This window comes from Benincasa hispida, chromosome 1 (genome assembly GCF_027475165.1).
Source record: "Benincasa hispida cultivar pf3 chromosome 1, pf3_genome.v1.1, whole genome shotgun sequence".
Classification (NCBI taxonomy): domain Eukaryota; kingdom Viridiplantae; phylum Streptophyta; class Magnoliopsida; order Cucurbitales; family Cucurbitaceae; genus Benincasa; species Benincasa hispida.
This window is the reverse complement of record NC_143478.1, coordinates 13,349,050-13,368,350: the sequence shown is the minus strand read 5'-3', so window position 1 is coordinate 13,368,350 and position 19,301 is coordinate 13,349,050. Positions and strand designations below refer to the sequence as shown.

The 19,301-nt window shown below is 34.8% G+C and overlaps 2 protein-coding genes across 2 annotated transcripts; both read left to right on the top strand.

Annotated features, from left to right (window-relative positions):
* The first annotated feature begins 7,246 nt into the window (after window positions 1-7,246).
* LOC150038249 (protein BONZAI 1-like) lies at window positions 7,247-14,141 on the top strand. The gene is made up of 18 exons (XM_090314639.1): window positions 7,247-7,516; window positions 8,027-8,167; window positions 8,861-9,244; window positions 9,454-9,501; window positions 9,841-9,989; window positions 10,080-10,128; window positions 10,438-10,494; window positions 10,698-10,886; window positions 10,978-11,112; window positions 11,368-11,429; window positions 11,536-11,638; window positions 11,732-11,846; window positions 12,138-12,214; window positions 12,297-12,434; window positions 12,538-12,702; window positions 12,935-13,048; window positions 13,426-13,522; window positions 13,617-14,141. Exons 3-18 carry the CDS (start codon window positions 9,104-9,106, stop codon window positions 13,709-13,711), a joined length of 1,734 nt encoding a protein of 577 aa, XP_090170765.1. The 5' UTR covers window positions 7,247-7,516; window positions 8,027-8,167; window positions 8,861-9,103; the 3' UTR covers window positions 13,712-14,141.
* Window positions 14,142-16,426: 2,285 nt separating this feature from the next.
* Window positions 16,427-17,276, top strand: LOC150038248 (NDR1/HIN1-like protein 12). The gene has a single exon (XM_090314635.1). It carries the CDS (start codon window positions 16,562-16,564, stop codon window positions 17,231-17,233), a length of 672 nt encoding a protein of 223 aa, XP_090170761.1. The 5' UTR covers window positions 16,427-16,561; the 3' UTR covers window positions 17,234-17,276.
* The last annotated feature ends 2,025 nt before the right edge of the window (window positions 17,277-19,301 follow it).

The window sequence follows — 19,301 nt, the reverse complement described above, 5'->3', positions numbered from 1 at the left end:
TAGAAGAAAATTCTTTACCTATGTGTGAGTCATGCCTTGAAGGCATGATGACTAAAAGACCTTTTACTGGAAAAGGTCATAGGACTAAAGAACCTCTGGAGCTAGTGCATTCATACCTTTGTGGTTCGATGAATGTAAGAGCTAGGGGAGATTATGAATATTTCATCACTTTCACTGATGATTATTCAAGATATGAGTATGTTTATTTAATGCAACATAAGTCTGAGTCTTTGAAAAGTTCAAAGAATTCAAGGCTGAAGTTGAGAATGCATTAAATAGAATGATTAAAACACTTCGATCTGATCGAGGTAGAGCGTTTATAGATCTGACTTTCCAAAACTATTTGATAGAACATGGAATTGTATCCCAACTCTCGGCACCTAGTACACCTCAGCACAATGGTGTATCAGAGAGGAGAAATTGAACCCTGTTGGACATGGTTCGGTCTATGATGAGTTACGCTTCCTTACCTGACTCGTTTTGGGGTTATGCAGTGGAGATTGCAACATATATCCTGAACGATGTTCCCTCCAAGAGTGTTTCCAAAACACCTCTGGAGTTATGGAATGGACGTAAAGCTAGTTTATGTCATTTCAGAATCTAGGGTTGCCCAACACATGTGCTTGAGGCCAATCCTAAGAAACTGGAATCACATTCAAGGTTATGCCTATTTGTAGGCTACCCCAAAGGAACAAGAGGTGGTTATTTCTATGTTCCTAAATAAAATAAAGTATTTGTATCAACAAATGCTACTTTTCTTGAGGAAGACCACATAAGGGAGCACAGACCCAGAAGTAAAATCGTGTTGAATGAGATTTTCAGAGAAACTACTGAATCTTCAACAAAAGTTCTTGAAGAGCCTATTACCTCAACAAGAGTTGTTAAAGTAGGTTCATCTAGTAGGTCAAATCCACCTCAAATGTTGAGGGAACCTCAACGTAGTGGGAGGGTTGTGAACCCACCTATTCGCTATATGGGTTTAATTGAAATCCTAGCTACGTAGTTGATGGCAAAGTTGAGGATCCATTATCTTACGAGAAGGAAATGGAGGATGTTGACAGAGATGAATGGATTAAAGCCATGGATCTCGAAATGGAGTCTATGTACTTCAATTCAGTATGGGATCTTGTAGATCAACCTGATGGGATTAAACCTATAGGTTGTAAATTTGCCAAGATTGCTTTTCTGAATGGAAATCTTGAGAAGACCATTTATATGGTGCATCACGAGGGATTTATAATCCAAGGTCAAGAGAAAAAGGCTTGCAAGCTTAATCGGTCCATTTATGGACTGAAACAAGCATCTCGATCTTGGAATATAAGGTTTGATACGTTGATGAGCCTTGTGTCTACAAAAAGATCATCAACAGTTTAGTAGTTTTTCTAGTGTTGTATGTAGATGATATCCTATCATTGGGAATGATGTAGGTTTACTGACTACAGTTAAGAACTAGCTAGCGACCCAATTCCAGATGAAAGATTTGGGAGAGGCTCAATTTTATTTTGGGTATTCATATATTTCAAGATCGAAATAACAAAATGCTAGCACTATCTCAAACATCATATATTGACAAGATGCTTGTCAAGTATTCGATGCAGAACTCCAAGAGAGGCTTATTGCCTTTCAGGCATGGAGTTACATTGTCTAAGGAACAGTGTCTTAAGACACCTCAAGAGGTTGAGGATATGAGATAGATTCCATAAGCATCTGTCATGGGCAGTTTGATGTATGTGATGTTATGTACCAGACCTGATATCTGCTATGCAGTGGGGATAATTAGTAGATATCAATCTAATCCAGCATTAGATCACTTGACAGCCGTTAAGAACATCCTCAAGTATCTACGGAGAATGAGGGACTACATGCTTGTGTATGGTTTTAAGGACTTGATCCTTATGGGATATACAGACTCTGATTTTCAGACTGATAGGGATTCTCGAAAATCCACATCAGGATCAGTGTTCACTCTTAACAGAAGGGCAATAGTATAGCGAAGCCACCAAGCAGGGATGCATCACGGACTCCACCATGGAGGCTGAGTATGTAGCGACTTGTGAAGCTGCTAAGGAAGTTGTTTGGCTCAGAAAATGCTTAATTGATCTGGAAGTTGTTCCAGACATGTCAAAGCCCATCACACTTTATTGTGATAATAATGGTGTTGTAGCTAATTCCCGAGAGCCTAGGAGTCATAAACGCTACAAGAACGTAGAGCAAAAGTATCTCATCCGAGAGATTGTGCATCGAAGGGACGTGAATGTCACAAAGATTGCCTAGGAGCACAACGTTGCTGATCCGTTTACGAAGGCCCTCACGACTACAGTGTTTGAGGGTCACCTGCAGAGTATGAGTCTATGGGATAGACCACAGCTGAACTAGGGCAAGTGGGAGATCTTGTACTGGACGTGTTATGCCCTAGTTTATTGTTTTGTACTTGTATTTTGGGTAATTGCAATTGGTAGTACTTTTTGGAATAATAACCAAGTGTATAACATCATTTAAAAAAAATTACAAATATAGACAAGTCTATCAGCGATAGACTTTTATCGTTGATAGACTCTTACCAGTGATATGAGCTATCATTGATAGATTCCTACCAATAATATGGTCTATCACTGATAGACTATTTAAATTTGGTCATATTTGCAATTTTTTTTACATTATGTTATATCTACTAATACTTTGGGACTAATATCTATATTTGCAATTGTCCCTTGTATTTTCTTATCTTGTACACCCCACTAGCTTTAGGACAAGTGGGAGATTGTTGAGGTTGATACCCTAAATCTCGTAGGGTCCTATAGTTTGTAAACATTGTATGACCATAGGTAACATGACCTGAATCCTGAGTGAGTTGTGAACTCCTACCTATGAGGGCGGTTCTTTGATTTTTATAGGTGAAAGTGGCCAGATCGCCGACTCAACAAGCCTACCATTTTGAGGATTCGTCTGATTGGGGAGCTGGGCACTCAACTACACAAGATGAAATTTACTTCTTCCCCGAAGCAGGGGTAAGTAGATAAATTACTCCCTTAAGGGTTGATTCCGAGTCTTGAACAATGTGGCGTCACACCCTCTTCTGACCCGAGAGGGGTTTAGTCATAGTAGGACTATGATATATTGTTCATTAGAGGGATCAATGGTACTTAAGGAGTTAAATGTAACTACAGGGGCAAAACAGTAATTTGGCCCACCTGTACTTACGAGTAATTTGTGAAGGGTCATCGTATTGTTGATTAGTTATATCCAATGAACACAGAAATATATCTGTAGTGTAAAGAGTGCAGCTGTTGATCTTTAGTAGAGTGTCCGACAATTAACGGATGGTGGATAATGTAATTAAAGAGTTTAATTAATTATTCGTGTACTGTTGGAGCTTCAAGCTATAGGGCCATAAAGTCCCCTTGGTAACTCAAAAGGATTAAGTTGAAAATCAGTTTTTGGGTTAATTTGAATTGTTCAATTTAATAAGAGGGATTTAATTATATATGATATAATTATATTGTTTCAATTATATATGATATAATTATATTGTTTCAATTATATATGATATAATTGTTGTAATGTATTTGATATATTATGGTTTAATTAGAGGAAATAAATATTTGAATGAGATTCAAATATATTATCTATAAATATGATTCATAGTTGTTATATTTAATATAAATATGATTTATATTAAATGCCATAAAATAGAGAAAAGAAACCATAGTTTATATTGTATATGATACAATATTAAAACTATATGTTATATGTTATATTTGATATAACATATAATTTAATATAAATATAATATGATAAGTTAGTTATCATATTTATTTATATTATTTAATTATTTTGATTAATAACTTCCTCTTTTCTCTCCAACCATCTTAGTGGGTGGTTATTTAGTTTTGTGGCAAAAAGGAATAAAAGAAAAATTAGTTTTCTTCTTCTTCCTAACACACATACGGCTAACATTGGTTTTTGGCTATACGATTGAGTTTTGCAGAAACGTTTTGTGCATTCTCTCAATATTATTCCTCCAAACTCAAACAATCCCTCCTAACCAAAATAGTTAGAGCCCACCACTTCTAGGTCCTCACCTTGAGAATACCAAAGGCTCACTGTGGTAGTGTCCAATCTATTTGGTTCGAGAAGTTCTTGAAGAAGGTCTTCAAGAAGTTTCTGAGTTCGAGACTCGTGATTGTTCGAGGGATACGAGAAGAGAAGGATTCTTCAAGGGTAATGTATCTTGAACCATTTTTTCTTGTATCAAGCATGTTGTAATTTATATTGAATGCATATCTTGTATGTTTACTGTAAATTTAGTTTTAAATAATTAATGGAATTTGGACGATCTGCTTTTGCTCAAGAATCTCCTTGTAAAACAAGTTCCTTCAATAAGGTCTCTCTACTAGCTCGTAAATTAAATCTTGGATTAGTGAATTGAGCCGATTTGAAATATTCAAATCGAAATTGGATTTTTGAATTTGAAGTGTTCAAATTCACTTTAGAGTTTGGTTAATTATATTCGATATAATTAACGAAATTGGAGAGTTGATTAATATTTAAAATGTAATTTAAATATTAATTACATGAATTAAAATTCATTGTAGTGAGATTGGTGTTTGATTAATTTAATATTTGATATAAATTAATAAAATTAATTAAATAGATTAATTAATTAATATTTATTAATTTTATCTAAAAATTAATTAATTGAATTAATTTTATGAAATTAACAAAATATCTTTTTATTTATTAATTATTAAAACATTTTTTGAAATCAATTTTCAAATGGAATTTGAAAATTAAAGGTAATTCCAAAAGTTGGAAAAACCCACTAAAGGTTAGCACCTTAATCACCATTGCACTCCAAATTCCATTCAAATTAACGAAGGAGTGGCTTTCATACAAGCAATCTGATTGCATGGTGAAAGAACTTATAAATTGAAGTTTTGGGCTGAGAATTCAGTTTGCAAGCTGAAATAAAAAAACTGAAGTTTCTTCCCAAAAACCTTCTTCCCTAGTTCCATTGCTCTCAATTCAGTGTTTCCACCACACAATCTGAGTTAGAGATTAGTAGAGAAACATCTCTTAGTGGTCTACTGAAAGTTTCAAGCATCAATTCGTGGAATTCAACTGGAATTAAAGAGTTTTCTACAAAGGTATTATGTTCTTAAGACTCTCTTCTGAAATTGTGTTTCAAAGCATGTTTTAAACTCAAATTAAATGTAATTTGAGTGCTTATTGATTATGATTTTTTCCGCTACATGTTAGTTTACTCTATCAATTGTATGCTTAATTAGGTGTTGTTTATCAAGTTTCCTTCTTTGTATTATTTTGGTTATGTAAAATGTAAAATAGAGACATGATTTTTCCGTGCAGGTATTCACATATCCTTCACTGCTTACATTAATTGCTTGTGAAGTCCCGTCTTATCCATAGACCGCAAGCGAGGACTGACACTAAAACAAATTCTTGTTTCTTCCCCTCACTCCTCATTCCTTTCTCTCGCTTCTTCTTCTTACTTCTTCCTCTAGCTTTTTCCTCATCAATTTTGTAGTTTTTTCCTTCAAGTTTTTTTCCCTTCATTCGAATTCTCACTCTCACTTCTTCCTCTCATTTCTTGGTTTCACTATTGCTTCTTCCTTTCGTTTTAATTCACGCTCCAACTTACATCTTTGATTTGAAAAGAAGAAGAAAGTGGCAACATAAATAGAAGTAATCGCCGGAAAAGAGGGTGATTGAAGAAAAGAGAGCGAGAAGGAAATTGCCGAAAAAACGAGAAAAAAGAGGGCGACATAAATAGAAATCATTGAAAAAGAAAAAAGGAAAATCGTCGAAAAAAAGGGCGACATAAACAGAAAAAAATGCTAGAAGAGAAAAAAAAAAAAGAAAAAAGAAGAAGAAAAAGGCTACAGAAGATAGAAGGAAGAAGGATTAAAGTGATAATTTCACAGGGTGATGTCATTAACATAAAGCCAAATTTCATTGTTTTTGAAACTTGGGTTACTTTTCATTTGGGGGAAAATCGTATGGATGACCTAGATTCAAAGAGGAAAAATGAGATTTGTCCTACTTTTTGAAAATGAGAGTTTTTTGACCTTTTGCTATTTTTAGAATCGGGTGAAATTACAATAATGAAATCATAGCGCATGCAGATTGACTTTCTCGTCATCTCGCTCTCTCGTGTCTCGCTCTCGTGTATCGCTCTACAACACAATCAAAAAAGGGTAGAGAAGAAGAAGTTGACTGGAGAAGAAAAGCTTCTCTCATCCTTTCGCTCTTCTTTCTCGCTTAGTCTCGTTCTGCAAACAAAAACTAAAACAAGGGAGAGAAGAAGATTCATGACTTCGAGAAAAAAAAGTGGCTCAACGGAGAAGAAGGGGAAGAAGAAGAAAAGAAGAAAAGAGAGAGAGAAAAAAAAGAGATTGCTCGTCGGAGAAGAAGAGAAGAAAAGAAGGGAAAAAAGTCACTCGCCAAAGACGAGGTGAGAGAATAAAAGAAAAAAAGTTGAAGGAAGGACAAATTGATTACTTCACATATGTGTTATGCCAACGGTTTTTAAAAAGTGAGGTATTTGTAATTGGGAAATTTGTACGGATGGGTCAAATTTTGAGGCTCGAAATTTGACTAAACTTTAAAAAACACTTGAATTTTGGCCTTATGATGACGTCAACCGCGTGTGAAATGTCCGTTTAGTTCCCAAAACGCTCGATGTCGTTTATGCAGTGCAGATTCTCGCTCGTTTATCTTGTTTTGGACTCATTCCTCTCATTCTTCATCAGATGGAATGTTTTAAATTTTAAATTTCAGTCCTTGGTCTTCTTCTTCCTCTTTTCTCGTGCCTTTCTTTTTCTTCTTTTGACTTTCTTTTCTTCTTCTTTCTGAATTCAAATGAAGAAAAAAACTACAAAACTGATGAGGAAAAGCTAGAGGAAGAAGTGAGAAGAAGAAACGAGAGGAAGAAGCAAGAGGAAGAAAGAAGAGGAAGAAGGAAAAAGAAGGAAAAAATGATGGAGAACAACGTGAATTGAGGAACAAGATGAAAAAGTGAGAGGAACGAGATGAAGGAACAAGAGAAAAGAACGAAAAATCTATTTTACATCTGGTCTCACACGTGATTTGGAGTTAAAATAGTACTTTTGCTCACATTTGACATCATTAGAACATCAATTTCAACGTTTTTAAAGAGTGGGTCAAATTTCTAATGGACGTCAAAATTTGAACCATCCCTACGAATTCCCCTTTCTAATCGTAGCCCTCCAAAATGGGTCTAACAGTGTAATGTTGCCTTCGTTTGCCCTTCTATACAATTATTCCTTTAGCTTCCCTCCCTCTCCCTCCCCGATTTGGTTTCTCCCCTTTCTGATTTTTTTGTCCTCATCAGCCCTAGAGTTCGCGTGGTTGGTGAAGTTCTTAGCACTAGTTTTTACGCCGTTGGTGAAGTTCTTTAGCCCTAGATTTCGCTCGTCGTTAGCTACCGTTGCTGGTGAAGTTCTTAGCTAAAACGGATAAGAATGCTAAAAATAAGGTCAGATTCATACTCTTATTTATTTATTTTCTTGTATCTTGTACAATGGCGAAAATAGGCGATTGAATGAGGAAGCCGATGAAGAAGACGATGCCAATGGCTAACTTGCTGCGTTGTAAGGACTTATGCGGATGATGGATCGTGGGAAGCCTTGGAAGAGGACGAGTCTGAACTCCGCCGCCCGATCGACAATAAGGCAATTTACCATGCTCAGTATCGAAGGCGTCTTCGTTCCCTTTCTTCCTTAGCAACCACCGCTACAATTCAGAAGGGTCTTATTCGCTATCTCTATATCGTCATTGACTTCTCTAGGGTCTTCTTTTTTCTTCCATGTCTCCATTATTGCATTCCTAAATGTTCCATCTGTTTGATTTGTTGTGTTCTGTGCCTTGGGCTCTCTAACCTGACATTAAAGGACGTGACTAGTTTTTTTTTTTTTTTTTTTTTTCCTTCTTTATAATTTATCTAAATAAGCTATAGTTTGATCAAGAGGCATCATATTTTTCGCAGAGACTTGCTGCTCTGACTCCTGGATTTGCTGAAAAGACATTGCGAATGTTTGCAGTGAAGCTGCTGCTTTGATTACTGCCAGACACAAAAGTAGAGTGATCACTATGACACACTTTGAAGGAGCTGTAGTCAAAGTCATAGGTGGTCTAGAAAAAAAGAACAAGATATTTTGTTATCACCCACTACTTGATTGGACGACTCTATATTTTCTTTTTCTTTTTTTTCTTTTCTGAAAAGAAACATCAAAATGTATTTCTTCTGAATTAAACATGAATCCTATCAAAGTATCACTCTCTTATTTATTTCTTTCATGCTCTCTTTGATACTTTTCCTTTTATTTTATCATCCATTTTGCCTCCGTTATTGACTTAAATTAAGTCGTAGTAGAGACAACATAAAGCTTACGAATTCCTTTGAGAAGTTCAAATAAGTCTGTTCTTGAACATTTTAATACTAGGAATCATGAAACCTTTGATTTGTTTTGCATTGCCAATCAATTTATTAATTGTGTGCTTCTAGTACATTGGCTTTTTATAGATGGTTATTTCAGTTAGCATGGTCGGCTAGGCTAATAAAGTAGTCATATTTGCTTACAAAGAATGGAGATTAGTTTTAATTTATCTCATTCATGTTGTTATTTTAATTAGGCATCATTTGATACTATTACCTTTACAATTCTTTAGAAGTTTCTTTATGTGCCAAGTGTATTAATGAATTAATGTTATAGACTGAATTTGACCATGTGTGTGAAAATTTAATATATGTCAACTTATTTATCTCTGTATCCAGGTAGAGATGCCATAATTTGATCTCCATCTTTTTTTCTCTGTCCAGCAAATCATTGTCCCTTCCATTGAAATGGTTTGCTGTAGGGCAATGCTGGTGGTATGAGAGGATGACTAGAGGTTGGCGTCGTGAGCATTACCAATGGAATATGGATATCACTGGTGTAGCTGAGGTTATGATATGTGAAGTTATTAATTTTTGGTTGTAGCACAGTTGTGTCGATCAGTTGGATTTGGACTTTGGAGACAGCTATCCCTCACCTCCCCAACCTTCGGCTCTTACTTTTGGACAATGGGTAATTGCTTTTCCAACGATGCCGCTGGCCGGTCTGCCGTTGGTGGTACTGCCTTCTCCCAAAGTACTACTTCCAACGTTGCCATAGATTGTTTCTTGTTGTCTCGGGGCTATCGGGGCCTCTATTCCCAGATTGAGGTTCTCTTCCCCTTTCTGTTTACACCTGCTTAATTCAATTATTTGGCTGTACCATTTCTATCCTTCATTTGTTTAGTGCCCCTTACCTTTCTACTCTGTTGCTTTCCCTATTGGGTTCTATTCTCTTATGGGTTATACATGTTAGATTTGCTGGACATGTAGTCATGGTTGCTTATTCTTAACTTCATATTCTCCTCTTCTAATTGCAGCTTTCATTCTCTGCATCTAACTTGCGCGACCGTGATGTATTCTCCAAGGTTGGTATCTCTTTGATGGATGTCGAAAGACTGTACATCCTGATAATGATTTTCATCCAAGATATAGGCTTTTATTCCTTTGAAAGAACAACATTCATATATTAGGCATAGTTTACAAGGTTTATGTTGTAGTACTTTCATGTTTCATTGCTAGACTGAGTGAATAGATAGAATCAGGTCTCTGAATTACTTCCATTTCTGGAGCTCTTAACCCAAAAGTCACATTATTTTGCAAGTTTGGTTTACATTGGATTTGTTAATGTTATTGTTAATACCCATCCATCTATTGATACCATTCTTTCCCCAAAAACCTCTCATCGGAAATTTTATTTTCCTCAGAGTGATCCAATGCTGGTTATTTATGCAAAACGAAGGGACGGAACACTAGAAGAGCTTCAACGCACAGAAGTAGTTCAAAATTCCTTAAATCCAAAATGGATCCATAAGCTTAACATTACCTATCAATTTGAGGTTGTGCAAACTTTGGTGTAAGTTTAAATCGTCATTTTGCTATCTCTAGTTCATCAGATACATCTTACTGGAGCTATGATAATGAAAGCATTAATCTGTTATGACAGGTTTTTTGTATATGACGTGGATACACAATATCAAAACCTAGAAGTAAAGGTAGGCATCCACGAGAACTTGTATAGTTGCATATCCTTGCCAAATAAAGTTAATTTTGACTACAGATTTTTAATTAACCACATAAATAGTAGATCCAGTATTACCGATACCCTCAAGAGTGAAGACCGATGTGATATCTGGTTCAGAAACCCCATCCCCATCTTCTCATCCCTACTGGATATCAATCCTTAACTTTGTTGTCTTGATGTTGGTTTTTATCCAAACAGATTGTTATAAAAGCTTTATCTTGCTACATCGTAATTATATACCAAAAGATTTTGCTAACGATGGATAATTTAAATCATGCAGATGCTGAAGCTAGATGAACAGGAATATCTTGGTGAAGCAACTTGTGTACTATCTGAGGTATTGCGTGTAGTTTAAAATGCATATTCTATCATGCTGGGTATTTACTTGCATATGATTTGAGTCCTTTATGTTGAATGTGGCTATTGAATATTTAGTATGCTTTCCGTTGCAATGCAGAAGGATATAATTTGCAATCTAAGGTGAATATGTAGTTTTTGTATTCAGATATATGTTCATCACTAGCCTTTTCTATCTTGCAGATAGTTACCCAATCAGACAGGTCACTTACATTGGATCTTGTATATAGAGAAGATTCAACCAGCTCTACTCTGCCACACCACTGTGGAAAACTTACCATTCATGCTGAGGAGTGTGTTAGCTCAAAAACAACAACAGAGATGATATTTAGGTGTTCAGACTTGGAACACAAGGATCTCTTCTCAAGAATTGTATGCAGTGCTGAGATGTTAATTCATTTTCTTTTGGTATCTGTAAAAGGAATGTGAATTATGTTAATTGCATTTCTGATTCATGGTATAGGACCCTTTTCTGGTTATTTCAAAAATTGTGGAGAGTAAGAGCTCAATTCTGGTTTGCAAAACTGAAGTCATAAAGAATGATTTGAATCCCACATGGAAGCCTGTATTCTTGAATATGCAACAAGTTGGAAGCAAGGTACAATATATCCCTTAGGACACTTAAGAAATGACCCCCTCCCCTCCGATAATTGCAGTTCATCTGTAAGTTGTTTTCTAGAAGTTTGAAAGTTGGTGCATCATGTGCTTTACAACCCAAGAGTCATATTGGTAGTCCAAGATTGAGTTTTATCATTCTGAGTGCAAATCATCCTTTTTTCTAGGAAACTAAGGTTTGAACAATAGAGAGCATCTGATTTTCTGTTTTCTTGTTGATTTGTGTATTTAATTGCAGGACAGCCCCTTAATAATAGAGTGTTTTAACTTCAACAGCAATGGAAAGCACGAATTGATTGGGTAAATAGAGAGATTATGTTTCATGTGCATTTTCTTTTCTCAATTTTCCATGAGTTTTTTAGTTCATGTATTTCATTGTGACTTTTTCTGTTTACTTGCTTATCAGAAAAGTTCAAAAAACACTAGTGGAGTTGGAGAAGCTTTCTTTTAGTGGGGAGGGAGATAATCTGTTCTTACTTCCTTCTGCTGGACATGATTACCATAACAAAGTCTAAAATAGAACTCCAAATGACCTACATTTTTTTTTTTTTTAATTCATGGTTTTTGCAGTCGATTTTATTTGAGTTTTGATACCACTGTAGGTACTAAAAAGCCAGCTATTTGTGGACAAATTCTCTGAGAGCGTCCAACAAACATTCCTTGATTACTTGGCTGGTGGCTATGAAATGAGCTTCATGGTGGCTGTCGATTTCACAGGTTGTTATTTATTAGTATTCTTTTACAGTAAAATCATAATTCTAGACTACTACAAATTTTTATTCTCGAAATTATTAGTTACTGAGTTTGTCAGATGGCTCACTGATGGTAGTGTTTTTCTAAAGCATACTTTTTCAACATGCATATCAAGTAGTCATCTTGGTTTTTAGCAGTTTGTTTGCATTATAATTTAACTCACCATTTCCCCCCTCAGCTGGCAGAACTGAACTATCTGTTTCATGTAGCTTTGCGCTACATTCTCACCATCTAGTTTCCATGGTTGTCTTTCAGCTTCAAATGGAAACCCTCGCCTTCGTGATTCCTTGCATTTCATTGATCCTTCAGGGCGGCCAAATTCATACCAGCAAGTGAGCAATGGACACCTGATATGGGGCTCACAAATTTTTAGTTTTCCTATTTGATTGGGATCTACTCTATTGACTATTTCAGGCAATCATAGAAGTTGGAGAGGTGTTGCAGTTTTATGACACAGATAAACGCTTTCCTGCTTGGGGATTTGGAGCACGACCAATTGACGGTCCAGTTTCTCATTGTTTCAACCTGAATGGAAGTAGTCACTACTGCGAGGTGGAACGGTTGCATAATACAAATTCACTTTCTGTTCCCCTGGATATTAATTTTGCCAAATTCAACGTGCTTCTGTGTTAAACAATTGTAAGTTATCTTTTAGGTTGAAGGAACTCAAGGAATTTTGATGGCATATACAAGTGCGCTCCATAATGTGTCTCTTGCAGGACCAACTCTTTTTGGGCCTGTGATTAACAATGCTGCATTAATTGCCAGTCAGTCTCTCGCAAATGGTGGGCGGAAGTACTTTGTTTTGCTAATAATCACTGTAAGAGCAAAAAACCACCTACAAGTGTTTTTGGACAGTAAATTTGTAGTAATCGCAATTTTCCCTTTTTTGTGCGTGCTAAGCATTATGAATAACATCTTATCCTAGTTTCCCATTATTACTTGTCATGATGCCATGTTACATATATTTATTTTTCCGAGAATATTGAAAAATGCCACTGTATAAGCATCAAGGTTTTGTAATTTTCTTTCTGATGCCCTATTATCTGTAGGATGGAGTGGTAACCGATCTCCAAGAAACTAAAGATGCTCTTGTGAAGGCATCTGATCTGCCGCTGTCCATTCTCATTGTTGGAGTGGGTGGAGCCGACTTTAAAGAAATGGAGGTATCTAATTTACTTATTATGCCCCCTGTCAACTGATTTATGTATACAGCATTCAGCACCATTGGTTGTTAACAACTTTGTGGCGTGAAGAAGCCACGAGGAAAATAATTTTACTAGCTGGGAGTTCACTTGTTTCTATTAATTTTGGTTGTCTCACAGTTTGTTTATCTTACCTGTTTTTATTTCTCAAACAAGAAAATGTTCAGGCTTAGGGCAGGTTAGTTCGGTTTTGTTGTGCTATACGTTATTTAATTGTATTTCCAAATACCCAAAGACCTTAAATCAGAGTTACAACCTTCCTGATAATTATATTGGATCGTTAGGTCTCTTTTCAAATTCCCCATTATATCGGAGCTAATTCTATTGTAACACTGCAGGTTTTAGATGCGGACAAGGGAGAGAGACTTGAAAGTACAACTGGACGTGTTGCTTCACGAGATATAGTCCAGTTTGTTCCATTTCGGGATGTACAGGGTGAGTGATTCTCTGAAATGAAATTTGGATCCAACTATGATATGATATATATGGTGAACTCCTGTCATGCATGTAGCTAACACATTACTTATAGATGGAGGGATTTCTATGGTTCAAGCACTGCTAGCAGAAATACCTCATCAATTTCTGACCTATGTTCGAAGCAGAGATGTTCAACCAAATTTGTGATCAAGCACATCGTACCAAACAGCCCGACATATCAAATCACATATTTGTGTTGTCATCGTTGGTCCAATTAAGTTGGAATGAATGGGCAGTTGTGCAATGTCGCACCGAGCTTAAAAACTTATCTGTAGTCAGTGTTCATACCGATGAGTGGGTATATCCGTTTAGTGGTTGGCGTTTTTCCGATGGGGACAGAAGTTTACTCGAGTAATTATTGGCTTTTAGATGTGCCAAGGATCCTTTCTCTATTCTAGAGAATATGATAGGTGATACCATGTCTTTTACTCTTTGATTCGATAAAAGAATTGAAAGGAATATTAGAGAGATATCTTCGTTTCATATCTTGTGCATTGGAACTTTATTTGTGGATTCAATGAATGGATTACTGAACCTCCGGACTTGCCTGAATCGTCAAGGTTTCGGAGAAAACTAAGTTTTCTTCTTTTAGTTAAAAAGGTGTGATTCGAAATTCTTGTTGGTCGAGGACTAATATCTTAATCAAATTAGTTTTGCCTGTTTTTTCAAGGTCGTTATGAATGAGAATTTAAAGTTGAGATTTCTTTTAACAAAGAGTTCAGATGTATTTTTAATATAAAATTCAGCGACTAACGTATGAAATCACTTTTTTATTAATCAACTTGATGTCAAATAAAGTGAGTGGTTGTTTAGGATCCCTTCTCGTTTTTGGTTTGTTTCTAGTTCTCACTTAAAATTGACTTATTTGATAATCATTATCTATCAAATTTGAGAAATTATAAAAAAAAAAGAAAAGAAAAAGAAAAATCTCTGTATTTCATTTGTATTTTATATTATTTTGTTTCTTTTATAAATAAAAAATGGTGCTTGGCTTGTCAGGCGTGCCTTAGCTCACCCTTGAGCTTCACAATTCACATCCGGTGTAGTCATTTTTTTTATTTCTTTCTTTTTTATATTAATTTTATTATATTTCATTTTTTTAATATTTATATGTTAATTTAATTTTAAATTTTACTTCTTTCAATATTTTAGATTGGTATATTATTTTAGTTTTCAAATTTTAAATTTTCAACATGTATATTTAAATATTTTTTGAATTTTGAATTTTAAATTTTGAAATATGTATATTTATATATTATTTTAAAATTTAAATTATTATTTTTTTGGTACATTTAAAATTAGTTAGAATTTTATAATATAAACATTTTGTTTGTCTAAGAAATTAATTTAGGTTCACTTTAATATTTTAAAATTTACATAATAATATAATTAAGTTGGATTTGAATCAACAATAGAAAAATGATTGGAGTGAAAAATAATATTGCAAATTAAATTTTAGTAACATATGATTGATAGAAACAATTATATTCTAGTTATTAGTCTTACAATGAGACTTGTATATATTTAATAATGTAAATATTTAATAATTATTTTTTATATTTTAATTATGCTATATGTTTTTTTTATTTTACATAACTAAATTATATTTAAACTATAAAATAAGAGAAAATGTTAAGAAAAAAATATAAAGAAATGAGAAACAAGAAAGGATTAACAAACAAGTTTCTATTTATGTTTCTTTTTTTTCAAAAAATTAGAAACAGAAATCGTTGCTAAATGTATTCCTATGTTTAGTTATTAAAAAAAATAAGAAATAGAAGATTAGAAACAAAGAAACGAAAAACGAAAAATAGAAAATAGAAACGTTATCAAATGATCTTAATTTTCAATCTAAAGATTAAGCATGTGTTTGAAATGCACTTTCAAGTGTTTAATTTAAAAAGTAAGTTATTTTGAAAAAAATGGAAGTGTTTGAAAAGTACTCAAGATAGTTTTTAAAGTGTATTTTTAATAATTTTTACCAAAAATATTCAAATAAAAATGAATGATTTGAAAAACTGAATCCTTTTTCAATTATTCTAAATATGGCTCGCTAAAAGGCAAATAGAGGCGTTGATAGTTAGCTAGCTTTGTAGTAACAGTAAAACCAAAAGCATCAGGATTTGAATTCTCTTCAAGTTACGACGGACGTTTGTTAAGCGAGAATAGAAACGCGTGTTAAACAGCATCATCTAGTGGAGACGTGTGGGCTCTAACTAGCCTGCCATTTAAATGTAATTCAAGTTATACAATCCAACTCACATGCTCCAAAACCTAACACATCTGTAAACAAGCCAACACGGCCACCTTACACTTTTACATGCACAAGTATTCCAGATTAATTTGTCCCATTTCAAATTTTCTTACATATTTATCCTGTTTTCGGATCTTTAAAATGTTCACTTTTTATCTTCAACTTTTCAAATTTATTTTATTTTGATATCTCAAATCCTAAAATATCGATTTTATATTATGACAAGAAAGAAAAGAAAACCATTTTGATCCTCACCATTTAAATATGTATGCAACACGTAAATATTAGATAGAAAAATGTTATAGCACTAAAATGAGTTAAAATTTTAATAGAAAAGTTAAAAGTTACGAATGAAACTTTAACCATGAGTATCTTTTCAATGGAGCATATTTACATGTATGTAAACATTTAATTTCCGGAATAAATTCTCTTCCCATTTCTTTTTCTCCCCTTAACTACTTTCTATTCCATATTTTCCCAGAAAAGTATTGATCCTTATTCCCACAATTAACTTTTCCCCTTGAGCATTTTTAAAATTAAATACAAGAATGATTTTCCGAATTCTCTCTCCCAAAATTTCCGCCTTTTTTCTTACTTTCTATTTCATTTTATCACAAAAGTATCGATCCTTGTTCTTTTATATTTAACTTTTCCCCTGATATTTATAGTCCTTGTCTGGTAACAACAGCACCAGACCGGACTTTTCTTTAGGAAACCCTCACTCTTTGGATGTTAGTCCAGGCATGGCGGAAAGAAATGAAGAGCAAGATGATGTCCATAACCAGAGGGATTTGAAAGAAGAAAAGAAGAGAGCAAGATTATTCTCGTCCCGATACGACTCAAAAAGCACTCGCCGCTCTGTTTGCGCCTGCATCTCCATCTTCCTCCTCATAATTGGTGTCGTAGCACTCACTCTATGGCTTGTCTACCGCCCCATTCACCCCCAATTCACGGTGGTTGGAGCCGCAATATACGACCTCAACATGTCATCTCTGCCCCTGCTGTCCACAACCATGCAATTCACAATCGTTACGAGGAACCCCAACAGGCGAGTTTCTATTTATTATGACAGACTAATTGCCTTTGTGTCGTATAGGAACCAGCAGATAACGTCACAGGTGATGCTGCCTCCGCTGGTTCACGAAAAGCGGAGCACAGTTGCGATGTCTCCAGTACTAGGCGGTGGGGCAGTGGCAGTGTCGTTGGAGGTGGCAAATGGGTTAGTAACGGATCAAGCAATTGGAGTTTTAGGATTGAGAGTAGTGTTGTTGGGTAGACTAAGATGGAAAGCTGGCCCACTAAAGACTGGACGTTATGCGGTATATGTGAAATGTGATGTGTTGGTGGGTGTGAAACGAGGCTTGGTGGGTCAACTTCCCATGCTTGCTTCTCCCGCTTGCAAAGTTGATGTTTAGTTTTTCATAATTAACTAATAATGCTTACTTTATCTTTTCTCAACCTTAGCTTGCTTTAATTCTCAGTTTGTGGATCTTATTTTTGCTTTTCTTGAATATCATCCTCAATTTATGTATTTGAAAATTGGAAGCTTTTGTAATCCGTGGACTGCACACGCAACAACTTTGGTGGATGTATCATTAATTGATGAACTTCTTTGCTTACCAAATCTCTAATATAATGATGACATAACTTAATGTGTTTGCATGATTCCTGGTCATTGCCTTAAATTGTTGACATATTATCGCAGAAGATTTTTGTTGGTACTACCTGCTTTCCTTGAAGATTGTTTCTTAGGATTCTCCCAAACCAAATGGCTTCACAAGCAGCTTCAGTTGTAGCTATATATTCTGCTTGGCTACAATTTCTTTTTCTTGAACTCCAAGATATTTCATGAGAACCCAAATAGAACATATAACCTGAAGTGCTTTTTCAATCGTCAAGGAACCTTCCCAACCACTCTTAGTTTAGGCAATCAATTTTCAATCTTTCTCTTGGTCTTATTTGAGTCCATGTTTTTTGGGTTCCTTGCAAATATCTCAAAACTCTTTTAGCATTAGCATGATTTGTATCTGGAAATGGTGCTACCAAAATGCATAATATCCGGTATGGTATTAGTGAGATAGATCAACAAACCCACCAAACTTTAGAAAATCTTTAGATTTGCTTTACAAACATTAACATCATGACATAACTTCTCATTTGATGCCATAGAAGTTGCAAATGGTTTGCACTTGCTCAAGTGAAACTTGATACGTTTCTTGAGAAAGAAAAATTCTCACATTGGTGTTTGAGTTTAATTCAAGAAAATATTTCATGAGACCCAAATCTTTTCATCATATTTTGTTCCAACTTCTCAAGCATTTTTAAGTTGGTTCCGATCATCAATATATAAGCAAACAAGGAGGAAATTTAGACCTTCCTTTTTCACATCCGTCGCAAAAATCCATAAAAAGGCCTCGTGGAGTTGATAAGATTTCTCCTTTCCATGAATTAGAAGTCAGATTTGACATCAAGTTGAAACACCTTCAATTTTAAATAGATTGCTAAAGTAAGAGAGATTCTTATTGTCTCCATCTAAGCTAATGGCGAAAGATTCACTAAAGTTGACATCAAATTATTGGAAATATCATTTCGCTACTACACGAGCTTGTATGCTTCTGAGTGGAGCCATCTTCATTGAATTTAATTAGACTTGAAGACCCATTTTAAGCCAATTGCATCTTTTCTTGGAGTTAAGTCTTGAAGCTTTCCATGTCTTATTTCATTCATGCTAGCTATTTTTTGATGGAACACGAGACATACGCAGTGGAAAAAGGACATAATTATATTCTAATTTCTTTTAATTTAAAGGAAAAAATACATGCAATTGAAGGAAAAACAGTAATTAAAAATTACTTTTAAAGTTCTCGAAAACCGTTTTTCCTCGCTGAATCTCGACCCGAACTCTTCTTGACCACCACTAGAGTTGACCTATTATCCTCTGGATTTAGAACCGGGTTGTGGGACCCGATGGATGAAGAAAATCGAGAGAGAGAAAAGAGATGGATTTTTTTTTACAGCCCAATTTAGGAAAAAAAATTTGGAAAAAGGGCCAAAAGTATTTCATCCATAATTGAAAGCCCATTTTATAGAAAAAAAACCATGCAACATTTACATGAAACAAATCCATCAAAACCCAACCCCTAGAATCCACAATCTAAGTGGGCTTAATGTCTCCATTATAAGCTAACACCTATCCCACTATTTTGTTAGTGGAATTATCTAATAAAAGTTTGAATTTTCCCACTAACTTTAGTCAAAGGGCAAAATAGTCATTTGGTCAAAGTCAAACTTTGACCAAAAAGTCAACATTTTGACTTTTTATGATTTTTTCCATTTTGACTAATTTTGACTTCCCGAGCATGAATCCGCATTCATTTTCTTGAAATTCAAATCACATTTGAATATAAGGTCGGTCAAATTTTGACTTTTCAAAGTCAAAAGTCAACTCTTTGACTTTTTACATCTTTGACTATTTCCATTATT

Bases quoted from the DNA above. Each gene is read 5' to 3' on its own strand.
- LOC150038249 (XM_090314639.1), top strand. From the start codon at position 9,104: ATGGGTAATTGCTTTTCCAACGATGCCGCTGGCCGGTCTGCCGTTGGT. The intron at 12,435-12,537 runs GTGGAACGGTTG...GTTATCTTTTAG, and splicing joins GAAGTAGTCACTACTGCGAG to GTTGAAGGAACTCAAGGAAT. The intron at 13,523-13,616 runs GTGAGTGATTCT...CATTACTTATAG, and splicing joins TCCATTTCGGGATGTACAGG to ATGGAGGGATTTCTATGGTT.
- LOC150038248 (XM_090314635.1), top strand. From the start codon at position 16,562: ATGGCGGAAAGAAATGAAGAGCAAGATGATGTCCATAACCAGAGGGAT.